Raw genomic sequence first — 17,218 nt, 5'->3', positions numbered from 1 at the left:
ATTTTAAGACAGGGACACGCCCCCCAATATTTTGGCTATTGGAATATTTTGCATAATAAATTTTTTTCTTTAATTCCGGTTTATATACCATCATGTGCAGATACGTCATGCATTATATGCTCAAATTCAAAAGTAGCGTTTACTACAAGTTCGAATTTGTTTTTATTCATTCATTCATGATAATTTTTTTCACCCCCTCAATATTTTTTGGAACTTGCTACCCCTGTATACTGTTATACACTGTGGTGAGAACTATTTAGATACGGTTGGCTTCTTAAATAATCTGTACGTTCTATTCTTTAAATAGGCAACCCTTCGTCTGATATATTCTAGAAATCAATAATAGTCAGAGTCAGTGGCGTACCGAGAAAATTTGGCGCCCGGAAAAAAATAAAAACTGAGCTCCACCTTCAGAGAGATTGCTTGGACGAGTAAGAAAAAGTGCCATGGATTGTTTTAAAGTTTATGCAGGATTTTCCTAAATTTAGTTCGAACCTGTATATCTATTTTTTTTTGTTTCGATTATAGAGGTTTTAACCATAAACTCAATCGTCTCTTCTAGCCAGACAAATTTTCTGACCATATGTGCGGGGTTGGGAATCGAACCCAGGTGGGCTGCGTGGAAGGTATGAACTAACACATCACGCTATACCCGTCCCCTTGATGTATATATGTTATCTGGAGCTGAGCCATGTTTATACTTAGATTCAAATGATATGTATTATGATCATATACAAAACTCGAAAGTTCCAATTAAATGTTTTTTGAAGAATTCCTTAGTAATATTTATGAAAATTTGAGTAATATGAGAAAGTCATCACTACTAGGTGAATTAAAACAGATTTTAAATATGGCACTAAAACAATTGCACACTTATCAAAGATGTTTGAGTGTGGTATCATTTGATATTCAGTTGGTGTAAAGGCATCGGAACAAGAGTAGCAAAGGGTCAAAATTTTGCTCGCGAATCGCGAATTTTTAAATTATTCGCACGCAAAGTTAATAAAATTTTTGAATTTGACGAAATCAACTGTCATGAACGTAATAAAAAAGCACGACTATCACCAGCTAGGAAAGCTAAAAGGGGAGAGGGGATAGCAATTCGAAAGCCGTAGCCCACAAAAACGTTGAAAAGAGTCTTCTGCATTTTAAAGAACAACCCCATCCTCTTCGTCTGAAATGGCACATGACTAGCTACAAGTGACTTCTACAACCGTGCATCGATTGAAAATCTAGCGGGACATACAAACTTAAAATGATTGTAGTGACAAGAAATCGTCAACCAAAAATTTACTTGCATGATTGCCGCCTGTTGTTCTTTCCCAAGACACACATTTTTTTCATTCTGTTATGGCGAGATTGGATATTATGCAAGATTGCAGGGATATGTCGAGAACCGCAAAAAATTGTCATCTCGAATTATCTAAAGCGGTAGTGTATAAAAACACATCAATAAAGCTCTAATGCAAAATTTTTAGCTAGAATGAATTTTTGATTCTAGATGTCTTAGAAAAGCATGATATGTCGAGATCTGATATTATCTCGATCTAGCAAAATCTACAAATCCTGTTTAACCTGTAGCCTTGGAACCGGTAGTAGTATCCACAACAAATTCAGGAATTCGATATGAAACTGTAAGACTTTTCCTTTAAATCTATAAGTTTGTGAAAATACCATCTGGAAAAAAGGTAAAGGGATCCTTTTTGCAGTTTTTGCCACTATTTGCAATATATCCAAAATCGGATTCCGGGGACCCGGATAGCCGAAGTTTGTTTGTATGGCAAGCAACAAATGTGACTTTTCAAAATTAAAAAAAAAAGATAAAATATGACTTACAGACAAATATGACTTACAAATTGGAAAAAAAAAAGTTAAAAAGAATTTTCCCTCTTTTGGTGGAAGTCGTCGGATCCAGATGAAACTCTTAAACCTAAGTTCGTGAAAATCGGTCAAACAATCTCTAAGAGAATAGAGTAGTGGTTCCCAGCCTTTTTGGTCAAACGCCAATTTAGGATACACTATTCTTTCCACTGTCCACCAAGTAAAAGGAATGAAAAACTCCCGTGGCAATCAAAAGCTTTTTGGCAATCAAATGCATTTTTGCAGTTAACTTGAGATTCAAGCTAAGTTCCTTCCCAATTCTACACGGTAGAAAAAGATTTTAATTCAATATCCTATTAAGCAAACATTGGGTAAGCAAAATAAGGGATAATAGAGACACAACAAGATCTCACATAAAAGCCGGGAAATTAAAGAGAGATTCAATTGGTAAGGGACAGTCACGTACCCAGAGGGGGGGGGGGGGGGGGGCGAGGGGCCTTGCCCCTTCCGAAATCAAAAACAGATATATAATTATTTAGAAGATTTCAGACATGTGTTACAGAAATAACAAGACAGTAAACGAAAAAAAATGTAATACAGTAGCAGTTCCAGAGGAAAAGTTTGAAGTGTCTGTTAAAAACACCCGTAAAAGGCACATAGAAAATAAGGTACATAAGCAATCTTTAATAACATTATTTTTATATTTTTGGGCCCCTCCCGAAACGAAATCCTGGGTACGGGCCTGGTAAGGGCCAATCTGTCTGTGGAAGTCTCCTGAGTTGTGTTCCATCACATCTACAGTGGTTCAATTGTCAGTGCGATTTCCCCGGAATAGATGTCACTAGGGCCAATGATTTCTGATTGCGAATTTATAACCGTCTCTAATTTGTGTCGCCAGATTTTGGATTTTGCTATTTTCATTTTACAAGTCATATTTCTAATCTGTCTTTCCGTTGGGTATTGGAAAAAAGTTCTGCATTAGGATTTTTAGGTGAGGATTTTTATAAACATAAACATCTATCTCCACTTATATTTTGCAGTAGCTTACCGCACTGCAAAATATAACAAATTGCATGGTGTTAGCTTAAAAAAACAATGTTTTTTTTAATTGGCGAAACTTTTCATTTATATCAATGTACAAGCACAGAAAGAAATACGAACTCGCATTACATTCAAGAGTAGAGGAAATGCTTTTTTGTGTTTTTTTTTTTTGGGTAGATGGGGTAAAATGCCCTCCCTAAGGAAATGTAGCTATATCTCAACTATAGAGAATAAAACGGAAGAGTTTCATGCATGACTATCTTCCGTAATCATTATTTCTCAAAATTACGTACAAAAAATACTCGCTGAATACATTGAACAATACATGAAATATCTTATTTTCTAAAACCCTTAAAAATTGTCTATTGAAATATATGCGGGGAAAACATGAAAAATATACATTCTAAATTACGCGAAGTGACGATTATCTGAACATAGAGGCAGGATGATCTTAAACAACGGGTAAATATCCATCAAAACAACGGATTAAAGCTCATGACAATCACGGGGCAATATGCACCCTCATAAAGCTTTTTCTTCTTCTTTAAAGAAAGCTTTAGACTTTTCGTTGACGAAATTTTTGCCAGGTGGAAGGTTGTTCACTATTATTCATTAAATTGATAACTTATGGATAATTGTTGTAAGCGAATTCTTGAGCATTTTGCCTCACACAATTCGGGTCGTTTTGCCCCCAAAAATATGAGACGATAAATTTCCCGATTTTTTTATAAAATTGCAAATACATCATACATTATATACAATACATCATACATTAGAACTAATTTTAGAAACCCGAATGATTTGCAAAGAAGTTCACTGGTCACACAATTGAAATCGTCTTTCTCGCCCTAGAAAATTACTATGGAACGAACATCAAAAATTACTTATAACAGAGACATAATTGGTTTTTGAAACTTTTCCAGATATGATTGAACCATCGCTACCAACATTTTATAGTAATCTATTGTTATGGCGGACTTTCAATTTCATTAAAATTTCAGTTAAAAAATTGGTAACTTTTGAGAAAAGCAGAAGGTGCATTATGCCTCGGGGGTACGTTTTACCCCATCTTCCCCTAAAACTGATTAGTGTTCAACTCAGCTCATCGATTCATCCTACCCCTTGGGCTCGACGAAACGAAATAAAATCTTTAATTTAAATATTTAATGAATTTCTTTATATTTTTTTTTTCATAAATACGTTTATTTCTTAAGGCAGTTTACATAAGTTTTTCTTCGCCGTAGCATCACTTTTACATAATATTCTTATCCTAATTTAATTCTAACATAGTCACAACGTTTTGCATTTATTAAAACATATTCTCTTATTACTTAAATATCATCTTAGGTAACTCGTCATTAATTATGAAATCTACTCGGAAATATTATTTGAACCAAACGATTAACTTCTATAAATTATAAAATAAGCTGTTATTTTCAGACATTTTGTTAATAATTTCATAAACTGTTTCGAGTTTGTTTGTATCATTACAATTTTTTTATTCTAATTTAGCTATTGGTTGAACTCATGGACGCAGCTGGGATCAGAACTAAGTCTTGAAAGGGGCCTTTATTAAATTGAAACTCCAGTTTTCTTTATGAAATGATAAATAAGTTTCATGTATGAAAGGTCACGACAAGCAAGAATGTCTCGAACTGGGATATTGGATAGTCTACCTTGGGTACGCAAAGAATTTATTAGTTGAGATCTGACATCACGATACTCCACGCATGTCCAAACGACATGATCAATATCTCGATAACCTTCGCCACAAGCACAATGATTAGTCTCGGAGAGCCCAATTCGAAGGAGATGTGCATCTAACGTGTAGTGATTGGACATGAGTCTGGACATCACACGAATGAAATCTCTACTCACATCCAGTCCCCTGAACCATGCCTTTGTCGATATTTTCGGAATAATTGAGTGCATCCACCGACCCAGATCATCTTTATCCCAAGAAGCTTGCCAGCTGGCTATTTCTTTATATATCAAAATTAATATGGCGATGCTTGACTTAACACTCGACCTCACAAAAACACGCTTTTTCATCGTTACTCATGTAGCGTTGAAATGCAAAACTTTGAGAGATTTTTGTAAGTAAATGAATGCTTTGCTTTATCTAATAAAGTCAGAAGATTATTTCAACTGTTTTTATAGCACATGTAGCGTAACCATTTTTTTCATTCATTATTTTATAACTGGACAAGTTTCATGTTTGAACGGTTTGCTTTTTTCGAATTCAACTACACAAGAGGTTTTTTTTATTGAATTAATAATTAATATAATAAGTAGTTTAGCTTTTCAACATGTACCACAACGGGATAAAGGGGCTTAAAAATATTTGGAAAGTCATCGACAGGTCATTTTTAAGTCACGCTCAAAGGAGAATGATCAAAGGTCCTTCCGTCATTGCTCACCCATTGTGGATTTTTTTCTTCGGTTTAATGAGGGTGGAATAATAGACATGAAATTACGAAAATTCTTTTAGGGTACACTTATTTCAAAGCTTCTTGTTTTTTTCAGGTTATGGTGGTATTTCTCCGCGTACTCAATGGGGAAGAATTGCGTCGCTAGCTTATGCTCTGTTTGGCATACCGATAATACTGTTGTATCTATCAGCAATGGGTGAAGGACTATCTGCGGTCATGCGTTGCTTGTTCCGTCGCATACGACCATCGTCGCACACAGCATCGAACAGTGCCAGCACAAGTTCCAGCTTGAGCGGCAATTCGGCAATAAATAGTAAATCTTCCAGTTCTGAATTACAGAAACGGTCCCAGCAGAGCACAAACTATCACCAGACATGGACTGGGATACACGATCCACACGGCTACGGAGGTGTCAGTGGACTCGATGGCAACGGTTTAGATGGCGGAAGCAATGGAAGAGTACCTTCAGGAATCAATGGCAGCAAACATAATCAATCAGTCGTACCAATATCAATCTGCATCATGATACTAATTTGCTACGTAACGTTGGGAGCCGTTCTGTTTCATAAAATTCAGCCTTGGGGTGTGTTGGAGAGTTTGTACTTTTGCTTTACTTCGCTCGGCACAATCGGCTTTGGTGATTTGGTACCAACAGGAAACATTCCACAGTATGCAGCCTCCGCTTATATTGTCGTTGGTATGGCCGTTGTAGCGATGTGCTTCAGTCTGATACAGACAGAGCTGATAGTATGGTTGAAGAAATTTGCTACTTCAGAATCCCTTCCCTCATCGACAGAGGACGTTGCTCTGGTATCCGTTGCAATGACTCCGATAAAATCCTGACAAAGGCCAACCGACATTATGCCTAATGAGTACAACTCATTGCCACGTCGGTCCAGCGCATTCCAGCGAAATACACCGGCTCGTCGTTCAGCTGGAATTATGGAGAATCACGTAGAATATTTCGTACCGAGAAGTGTAAGTGAATTCAACCTCTCTGGAGTGGGGGATCTGGCGCTTCCACCAACGAAACGCAGCATGGTAACACACGCTGGCAGCTCAACAATGATCTCGATAACCAAACCAAGAGAAAAAATGGTAACATTTGAAGATGAATCAAAATGCCCCCATGGATTACTTACAACGCCACGAAAAACTACTCTTGCCAACGACGTGTTTATGTGACGAGAGGGATCATGAGATGAATCTATTCAACGTCCTGAAGACATTATCAAAGTCTGATAATCACTCACCCAAATACTTCAAAACCTATGCTCATTTTACAACTCACGGTTGGCATAAATGCGTCCCTTTCCGTCATGAATTTAATGGAAAACGAAAAATAAACTAGAAATCGCTACACGAGGTAACACTAGAGAAAACAACTTTTTTGAGTAACCAATTTTATTTCACGTAAGGCCAAAAACCCAACCGCTCATATGATAACAAATAAGAAACCATTTTACTTCCTTCGTGGTTTTATGATCGAATCATAATCATTTTTATGACAGTATAAAATAATGGAAGGGACGAACAATATTGAAATGTAAGGGCGAAATATAATGAAGATTAAAAATGTAACATTGTTCATGATAATCTTCTAACGCATGAATAAAAAATTCACGATTTTGTTCTTGAAATTCACCTGTTTTATTTGAAATAAGCATGCAGATTAATATAAAACGTTTAACACACTAAAATGGTATAAATTAAAAGTAAACATAAAAATGGCCATATTATGAGCGTCCTGCACTATAAATTCAATATAAGAAAAGTCAGGAAAACAATAAAATGAATAAAATTCGAACTAAAAATTCAGGACGTTGTCGACTGTAATAGTTTTGTTTTGTTAATCTACTTAATGTGGAAGTATCCGAAAATAATCCTATACAGATTTAAATATTAGTTACGCATGCAATAATCGGTTCGCTACATCTCTAAAACGGACCGGCAGAATCTGTTTTGAAACAGGGTCGTATTACGCAATGATCCATTCGGTACTACAAAATATATATCGTAATTCAGCTCTATAGCATCAATCTCCCAGTTGGTCAAATTTGCAATAGTTTTTCTTGGACGCATCAATGTGTCGATTCTAAATATTTGACTCCAATCCAAAATGAAAAGACAGTTGATTGTATCCACGCCAGATTTCCAAAACCTTTGGGTTCCTCATTTAATCTTAAGGTTCTGCGATACCTGATTCGGACACAAGATTACGGAAGTGTTTATCGAGTGAGCAATACAAAGCCTTCAAGTAATTGGAAAAGCATAATGTGATAATTTAACATTTGATTATATTCAAAGGATGAAATACAGTTTTGAATTATCTGCGGAGATCAATTCCCAACAAGCTCATAAAAGCATAACACCATTAGCTACACGCAGTCAAAGCGTTCACAGGCCAAACTTAGTTATTATTTGTGCGTGGCATATATTTCAAAAACAGAGAGCTTTGTAGAGGAAATTCCGGATTACATCGATGAGCTGAAAGGGTTAGAAGATTGGCCAGATTGAAACATAACCATTAAAGAAAAACACCGATCACTAGCGAAAAGAAATACATGGTAGTAAGGCCTTAGATAATAAGTATGTGCTTCGGCTGAAGCTTAATTCGAATGGAATTGTTCAAAAGCGAATGCCGCTTAGTTACTTAGCTTACCTATCAGTCTAGTCCTGAGGTGTTCTTTGCTATATCTAGCAAACGTCTCTATGTAGCTCGATCCATGGTCGATCTTCGCCAGCCACTTAATGTACGAATATAAAATGTCCACTTGATCTAATGACATGCCCAGCCCATCGTAGCCGTCCAATTTTAGCTGTCCGTACGATAGGTGGATAGATTCTCCAAGCAACTGCTTTAAATCGTGGTTCATACTCCGTCTCCACATTCCGTCTAACCATATGCACTTCGACATAGATAGTCCGCAGCATCTTTCTTTCGAAAAAATTAGGAGCGCGATGATCCTCTGCCGACATAGTCAGGTCTCGTGGCCATAGAGAAAAACTGGTCTAATGAGCGTTTTGAAGTTGGTTAATTTCATGCGGAGGCGTATTTTACTCGATCGAAGGCTTTTTCTGAGTTCAAAGTATGTACGATTTTCAGCCAAAATACAATTCCCAAATACATGAGCTCGTCAACCACCTCGATATCGTTACAGTCTATCAATATTCGTGGTGGGAGGCGTAGTGTTTTTTCTTTAGAGTCTCTCCTCTCAGATACGGCTAGCTTCGGCCTTCAATCCGATGTATATTTCCAGCATCTTCTCAAGGTTACGTGTCACAATATCAACGTCGTCAGCGAAGCCTAAGCTGTACGGACTTTCGGAATCGATTACATTAATTGGTTCTGAGCTTATGTTTTGAAAGCGAACTACTTGTACACGATTCGTTACGTATGCTATTAGCCATTCCAGAAGCCTATGTTCTATTCCATATTTTTGTATTTTGTATAGAAGTAATGCTATGTTAACAATGCTAATGCTATGAGTGATGTTACAAATTTTATGAGATTTGTTGTAGTTGAGCAGCCTTTTAAAAACCTTGCAGTTTATTTATTTATTTATTTACAATCAACAGACACAATTTGGTCCTAATTTTTTTTTATTTATTTAAAAGATATTTTATTCAGGCCTATTTGCGTACAAGCTTTACGTGGCCGATTTAGCTGAGTTTTTAGATAAAAATTTTTTTGTATTGGATCTCGTTGTCACCCTTTTTCTAGGGGAGAGGAGCTTCCATTTTCCTCCTGCGAGGATTGAGGGGCAGTTTGTTCGTGGTTCGTCTCGTCATCCATTGCCGTGGTATGGTTGTTGATTTCGTTGCTAGCTGCTGTAGATGCGCCTTGTTGTACATTGTTTGCAGTTGCTGGTTGGTTGGATGGTAAGCTGTTAACTGCAGCTGGTGTACTTTGTTCTATAGGGGTTACGTTGGATGGTTTCGTTGAAGGGGATACTTCCCTGTTGTTGGTGACTGTCACAGGTTTACTGGGGTTGCTTGGGGTTGATGTGAAGGAAGCACCGTTGTCCTTTGGTATAGTTGTCTCCTTGTCCGGTTTATCACATGGCTTACCGTAGTGAACAGCTTTTTGGCAATATTGACATGTGGCCATCTGATTGTCATAGGTAACAAGTGATTTGCACGGTATTCTTGTATCCTGACCGAATGTCACATAAGAAGGTATAGGCCTCCTCAAGCGCATGCGTAACAAACGTACGCCATTTAGAATACCGGGGAAAAAATTCTTCCACTTTTCTTTTTCGATAGAGAGAATCTCCCCGTTATGGGACATAGTATGGCGAATATAAGGATCGATGACGCTTGAGGGAAGACCATGCACACGCGCTTCTATAGCACTATCTTCCATATATACTGGAATGTTGTACTTGATATTTTCATGCTCCACATAGTGCACATTATTATTGTCTTTAGCGAATTGAATTGCATCCAACTCTTTATAGAACTGGATATAAACAACATTATTGGTCTTATTGCATTGAAGTAAATGCACACGTTTAATGTCAAGATGCATTTGCTCCTTAAGCAAACCTTCAAGTTCTCGTATCGAAGGTCGAATTTTGCACTATCTGAAGTCAACAACAATTGTATTCTTTCGTACCTGTGGTAGCTTTTGTTCGTTTGGTTCACTCATTTCCGAGGTCTATTGTTCACTACACAATACTGTACTTGGTTTCTTCTGTCCCCAACGTAAGCGGTTTTGTTTTATCGACTGACTTGGATGAGATGTAAAACCGAACTGAATTTGGTCCTAATGATAATTCCTTATAATATTCAGAAAATTTGTACGTATTCTGCTTTGTGACACATTAAAATCATACCCAGATGAAACACGGTCCAACAATCTCTGTAAACCAACAATAGAACTGTTTGCGCCATAGTTGGTATGTCGTATAGGAAGTCGAAGAAAAGCACTGTTGCGGAGAGCTCTGGGTCGCACATTAATCTGCTATCTGCTATTATCAAAGCGCGTGATAATTCCCGTCGCATTTGTAATGTGTCAAGACCGATTAATAACCCGCGACTTTCATAACTAGGTAGTTGACGAGGATCAGTCCACGGCAATCGGCGAAGAGCGAAGCGAACAAATCTGCGCTGTATTGCCTCAATTCTTGTGAGCACCGTTCAGGTAGCAGGGGTTCCAAACTGCCAAGCAATATTCGAGAGTTGAACGAACAAGCGAGCAGTAAAGCGATTTTGGATACACAGTTCGAAAAATTCTTATGATTTTACATCTTATCAGATGCACATAAATGGAGCGTCATATTTCACACAAATTTATATTCAAGAACATGTAAGATTGTGTTATTTGAAAATTACATAGCTTTAAAACGAAAGGAATAAAAATCAAAAGATCGACATCAAAAACGCGACTTGAACCGAAAAACATTAGATTACAAAGCACATCAGTTAGTCGACTGAGCCACAGAAGCACATATCTGCTTGGCTGGAAAATCGTGCATATAAATTCATACAGTCTCACTTGCTAGCTGAGTGCAAATCTCACTTAAATTTCTGTATGACTGGAATATTGTGTCATTTGAGAAGTTAAGTAGTTTTGAATTGTATCGTTTGAAGAATTATAGCAATAGCATTTTTTTTCCTCGTGAACTTAATGGCCAAGCACTTGTCGGGATTTACAATCAAACGGTTAACTTTATACCAATCTGCGAAGATTAACAATTGCCGCTGGATAAAAGCTGCGTCTTCTAGGTTGCGGATGATGTGATAGATCTTGACATCATCAGCAAGCGATAAGCGAGGACCTTCCAAAGCAAAATTGACATCATTGAAGTACAGTAAAAATATTAACGGTTCGAGATGACTTCCTTGTGGTATTCCGGATGATGCGAGGAACTCTCCGGAAGTACGATCGTCAATTTTAACTGCTAAACGACGATTCCTAAGATGTGATTGCAACGAACGAAGAATGTTCGAACTTAATCCAAGTCTGTCCAATTTAGCAACCGTGATGTCGTGGTTGATTATATTGAAAACGGAGGAATGGTTTGTATAGATAACGTCCTTTTTTAAACCGTTAGCCATTGCATCAATCACATAAACAAAAACGATAGTAAGTTTGTGGTTGTTGAGCGGTTAGGCATGAAACTGTGTTGAGTATCGAAGATATATTGCTTGCAGTGATTGAAAATTGGTGTCAGTATAACCTTTTCGAACAGCTTTGGTATAGCGCTGAGGGAAGTAATACCGCTGTAGTTGTTTATATCATTTTTATCGCCTTTCTTGTGGACTGAAAACATTAAGGAAGTTTTCCATAAATTGGGGAAAACATTCGACGAGACATTCGACATAATTGGCAGAGGGGAGCGATTACTCCACGCGAGCTCTTTTTAAGAATAACTACCGGTATTCCGTCAGGGCCTAGAGAAGTTGAGGCTTTCATTCCTACGATTGCCGTACGTATTGAGTCTTCGTCAATATTGATGCAGTTCAATGAGTTATTAGACAGGGGAACATTAAGTGCTACGTCTGCAATTTGCTGCTGAGTCAAGATTTCATTTGAAAAAAACTCTAGAGAACTTTTCCGCAAACATCTGGCAAATTTTCTATGTGCACGAACCAGTACGATCTCCAAAGTTCATTGACGAGGCTAAACCGAATTCTTTCCTCTGCTCATTAACATGTTGCCAGAAATACCTTGGATTTGATTTCAGTTTTCGTTGTGCGTTGCTCAAGTAGTTGGCATGGCAGCGCATAACGGATTTCTTGTACAGCTGATTTATCTGAACGCAGTGATTACGCAGAGAAAATCCACCATGTTTAGAGTATCTCTTTAGAGCGGCTCTTTTGGATATTTTTCAAATGTCTCACTGCGGCGATCAGCCATGGTGAATGCCGGGTCTGCCGGCTCGATCTTTTTGGTACAAAGTAGTCGATTGCGTAGCTCATTACATTAGATAATGTCTGCACAGCAGCGTTGATATCATCGTTGTCGAGAACTTTATCCCAGTCGATTTGCGTCAAGAAGTCAGTCATGTCGGTTCTACTAAAATTATAACAGATGATGTCCGTTGGAATCCAGGCCTCCTGTAAGCGATTCGAATCGAGCACAATATTTAATGGAGGATGATGACGAACAGAATTCACCAGAGGGAACGGTGAAGCACTAATCTTTGGCGCAACATCTTATCTCCTCGAAACGCAAAGATCCAACATCCAATTATTTTTATATTAACGACAGTATTCGACTGTCGAAGAAGGTTGAGGTTGTAGCCGTCGAGCATAGTTGTAATGTCAATGTGGATAGTGGAGAGTGCCGAATCAGGAAAAAAGAAGCCATCGGAACCTGTCTGCCATTTTATGCTAGGAAAGTTTAAGTCTCCCACAACCAAGACTTCATTTACGGGTAGAACATGAGTAAAAGAAATTTCTTACAACGACTGTATGTGTGCATCGATTAGCGGTAGATCGCGGCATCGGTTCGGAGGGAGGTATATCACACAAAGGTAGAGGGAAAAATTGACCACTTTCAAACGCACCCAAACCTGCTCGACGCATTTGCCAGATGTGGTTTCGATCACAGAATCTCCGAGAGAGCGATGATGTCGATGATCGTGCGATGGATATTTGCAAACGGGAAGTGAATCAACGCCTGAATCGCTTGAAGCTGAATTGTACTAGCCATCTGGGATGGTGCTGCATCCATTTTCATCGGGAATTGGAAGAGAAATATAGATTAGAGGATACCAGACAAGTATCGGGATTAAGAGTCGCTTCCCGAAATTTGGACAGTATCCCAACTTTGAAGGAGACAAAGTTCAAACTATTTACGTCGACACCTTTTTTCACCAGCGGGATGACCGTGACATCTTCGCTGCACCATCTCTAGTTAGCTGCGAGACCATCTCCTTACTAACGCTGGGGTGAAAACCTGATAATTAAATCCTTAGGAGGAAGCAGGACGTAGGACGTATTACATTTCTTTGCGTTTATTGTCTTTATTTCTATAACACATGTCTGAAATAATCTTCTTAATAATTATATATCTGTTTTTGATTTCGGGAGGGAACAAGGCCCCTCGCCCCACCCCCTGGCGATTAAATTGGTTTAACAAATGATATTCAACACACCCAGAATTCACCCTTACATTGTATTCGACTTATTGTTGCATTCTATCTTCCAATATATTCGACTTTTTTCCCTTTCGATTTTATGGTGTATTCGACCTTATGATTATTCGACTATTTGTTACATTCGACCCTTCGTTATATTCGACGTTTTGTTTTCGATTTTTTGTCGTATTTGACCTTTTGACGCATTCGACCTTTTGGTGTTTTGATCTTTTTTTCATCGACGATTTGTCATTCGACATTTTAGCATATGTTCATTTCAGTCAGTGCCAGGGATGCCAGGTTAACAGATTAATTTTACAGATTTTCAACTTTCTGTACAGATTTTTAAAATGGCACAGATTTTCACAGATTTCTGGAATAAATCACAGATTTTTGAAATCTAGCACAGTTTGGCACCAAAAAGTACAGAGCGGTCGAGTAAAAAGGTACAGAGAGCGTGTTGGTAGTGAGACTTTTTTTTGTTCGCCAAAATTATTTCGATCACCTTTTTTTTGCTCACCAAATTGATTCCGATCTGCTATTATGGTACGGGAAACGTGCACAGATTTTCACAGACAGGTTTTCGGTTTGATCACAGATTTTTGAAAAAATAAGAAGCTGCCTGCACATTTTACATTTGATCGATACTGTTTTCGTGCGAAGGAAACAAAAACGAGATTAAGAACTTGTGTGCAGGGACCTTGATTTCTTTCGAGCGTACAAGCTCTCAGCTGGGAAATAACGTCTTCAAGACCGCAGGCTAGTTGCTCTTGCGTAATGAGAGCCTATGCTTCTGTGGTGGAATAGTTTTTGACCAGCTGAAAGCAGTCTTTTTAGCACTAAGCACAACCTTAAATCTCGGAAAAAGGCTAGTTGTCTCTTCTGTGCGGAGACCTATGCTTCTAATTCGGAGGATTACCGATTGTGTTAGCGAAAAGACTTTTGACATGGAGTTGAGAAATTTCGGCCTCAAACATCTACTCGATTTGACTTTCCAAAAACTTCTGATTTTATTTACAAATTTTGGGTCTTATATACCAATTCCTAGTCTAGAAAATCTGGACCTCTCGCAGAGATCCTACTAAAAAATGCTGCACGCGCATGCTCGTTATTTCGACCAGTACGTGCTTGCGCTACTATCTCTTTTTCTTCCACGTGCCCAGCTGATCACTGACCCGCTTCGCACATGCGCAGCTGATGGCTGGCAATGTCTAACTCACTTGCAGCGCGGCAGCTATTAATCTGTAGGATCGTTTCGCCGTAAAAGATACAGTTCCAAAAAAATTACAATATCGTTTTAATGTTAGTACATGGAAATTGCTATTGCACCGTACTATTAAATAAAATCTTACGCTAAATTTTATTATAGAACAAGACCTTTTGTTTAAAAAAAAAAAAAGACTTCAAAGCCGATCTGGATGAGCGGTTCAATTTATAAGACACCGGAATAACAAACCAAAGGTCGAATGAAAGGTTTGGTTTGACCCTAAAAATCATTTCTGGACGGGGTTCTAACATACGACGACATAGGCTAATGTGACCAGTGCCTACCTTACTGAGCCAACGGAAGTAAATAAAAATCTTACTGCTTTGTTCCCAACCATGTCTTGTATTCAAACAGGGCTTGTATTGTGAATCCTCAATGTAATGAAATGAAGGGTTCGCTCTCGTTAGTATTGTACGAGAAAGAAGGCCTTGCTTCACGGCGTGCTAGAAGACACGAAGTAAAGTCATATAGGCAATGTTTAGAGTGTTTTAACAGTGTAGGTTTACAGAAATCATTTTTGAACATAATGCTCGCATTCTAAGACCAAATTTGATCACATTTCAAACATACTTTAAACATTTTATAGCAGAAATTTTTGCATATGAGCCCATTTTCGAAACGATCAATTTGTTTCTTGGGAGTTTACACTGTGTACATATCATAGAAACATTAAAAGCAATGTTCTTTAAATTAATATTCATCGGAACTAAAAGTTATGAATAGGCATAGGCATCTTTAATATGAGAACCATTCATCAAATGCTAACCTCGTGAAGCATGGGTTTTAGATAGCGGGCATATTCAGGAACTGATGATCGAACGAAGCAGCTTTTCTTGCTTGGGTTGCGCTGTGAATTCTACCTGACATACGAATGTGTGTGAATAGCACAAATGGTGAAACCCTTTTGTTAATATTCGTTGCTTCAATTTGCAAGCCCTGAAATAGGAATTAGAACAAATTGGCTCAAGTGACAGTTTCCCTATTTATTTTAGCCAGTTTCACTAGAGTACAATATTTGTATTTTTTACTTAGTGAGCATGAGGTTATAACGCATTTGGCTGAAATTAGTTGTTACTGCAATTTATATTTTAATTGTTTTTGTTTTATAACACTATCAATATTCAGCAAATACTTCAAACGAACTAGAGTGGACTTGGCCTTATCTAATTCATTGCTACTAAAATATTTATGCAACGAAGTGTAGAGATGGTCAACATCGCTATTTAAACTCTTGGCTATTGCTTCTAGATCAGTCGTACTGGCAGCCTCTTCAACCTGCTCATTTAAATCCATCACATCCGATAAGAAATCAGGGTCCACAGAAGTATTTTCTTCATCGATTGAGATTCCTTTTTTATGCAAAATGTAGATCGCACGCTCTAGTGGTATAGATAATGTTTTGTATGCCTTGTTTATTAATGAGCTCCACTCAAGAGAATTCATTTTTTCCTTGTCTGACTTTTGACTAAATTTGTCGGGATGCAGAATGGTTTGTAATTGTCGAAAATTGGAGGACAATATAGAGGTGTTGACCGAGAAAGTGTTGGGTACATCTAATAAAGTGAAAAAATCCTGAAATACGAACAAGATCATAAATCAAAAGCCATTGAAAAAGTTAGCATGTTTTAAAGAAAATTCATAGTGATTTTTACCGCATTCTTAACTTTTTGTAGCGAGCCGCATGAGGCACAGAAAAATTTATTACTCGTAACCAACGGTTTCCTGCAACTCCAGCACGTATTTGTGCAAACGCAATAGGTTCTTACTGTATCTCTTGACAATGATCTTATAGCAATTAAATTGAGCTTTAGAAATGATTTAATCATACTAGCAAATTGGATTCTAACTAATAAGTCCTAATATAATTACCCAATAGTTTGTTTACAAATAACATTGAGATCAGGGATGCCAGGTCATTTTTTAAAAAATCTTTGATCAAGCCAAAAACCAGTCTGTGAAAATCTGTGCACGTTTTCCGTGCCATAATAGGCTGATCGGAATAAATTTGATGATCACAAAAAAAGGTCTCACAACCAACACCGCTTTGTACCTTGTTACTCAACCGCTCTGTAGTTTTTGGTGCTTAACTGTGATCGATTTCAAAAATCTGAGAAAATCTGTGATTAATTTCAGAATCTGTGAAAATTTGTGATCATTTTCAGAAATCTGTGGAAATCTGTGTCATATTAAAAATCTGTGCAGAAAGATAAAAATCTGAGAAACAAAGATTAATCTGTGAACCTGGCATCCCTAATTGGGATTTCAATAGGTCCCTATAAAAATCCCACAATATTTCCCGCGTGTTTGTGACATTGAGGTTTTCATGCCCGGTGAAAAATGAACAGCGACCCTAGTGAAAAATGGGTGGCCAATATATTAGTCTTTCTGACAGTTCATGCCAAATGCAACTGAGATTGGTTTGTTTTCATCAGGAAACGCCAGCATTAAATACGATTCCGACGATCAATCAACTTCGGTCGACGTCAAATTTAGTTCAATAATTTTTTTTACTCACGTTCCGAACGTCTAAATGTTCCATGACCTTGACTTAGTGTGAATCACCAGTT

The 17,218-nt window shown here is 37.7% G+C and overlaps 2 protein-coding genes across 2 annotated transcripts in view; one reads left to right on the top strand and one right to left on the bottom strand.

Annotated features, from left to right (window-relative positions):
• LOC131438257 (potassium channel subfamily K member 6-like) overlaps positions 1-7,130 on the top strand; it is a 249,166-nt gene extending 242,036 nt beyond the window's left edge. The window contains exon 8 of the mRNA XM_058608134.1: positions 5,389-7,130. Within this exon, the coding sequence (XP_058464117.1) occupies positions 5,389-6,137 (749 nt within the window). The 3' untranslated portion in view covers positions 6,138-7,130. The remainder of the gene's footprint in view (positions 1-5,388) is intronic.
• Positions 7,131-14,369: 7,239 nt separating this feature from the next.
• LOC131438376 (co-chaperone protein HscB) lies at positions 14,370-16,526 on the bottom strand. Its single transcript, XM_058608376.1, has 2 exons — positions 16,304-16,526; positions 14,370-16,223 (listed from the first exon to the last, which is right to left on the bottom strand). Exons 1-2 carry the CDS (start codon positions 16,475-16,477, stop codon positions 15,723-15,725), a joined length of 675 nt encoding a protein of 224 aa, XP_058464359.1. The 5' UTR covers positions 16,478-16,526; the 3' UTR covers positions 14,370-15,722.
• Between the last annotated feature and the right edge of the window lie 692 nt (positions 16,527-17,218).

This window comes from Malaya genurostris, chromosome 3, assembly GCF_030247185.1.
Source record: "Malaya genurostris strain Urasoe2022 chromosome 3, Malgen_1.1, whole genome shotgun sequence".
Taxonomy (NCBI): Eukaryota; Metazoa; Arthropoda; class Insecta; order Diptera; family Culicidae; genus Malaya; species Malaya genurostris.
Note: the sequence above shows the minus strand (reverse complement) of the source record. Positions and strands in the feature narration are given on the sequence as shown.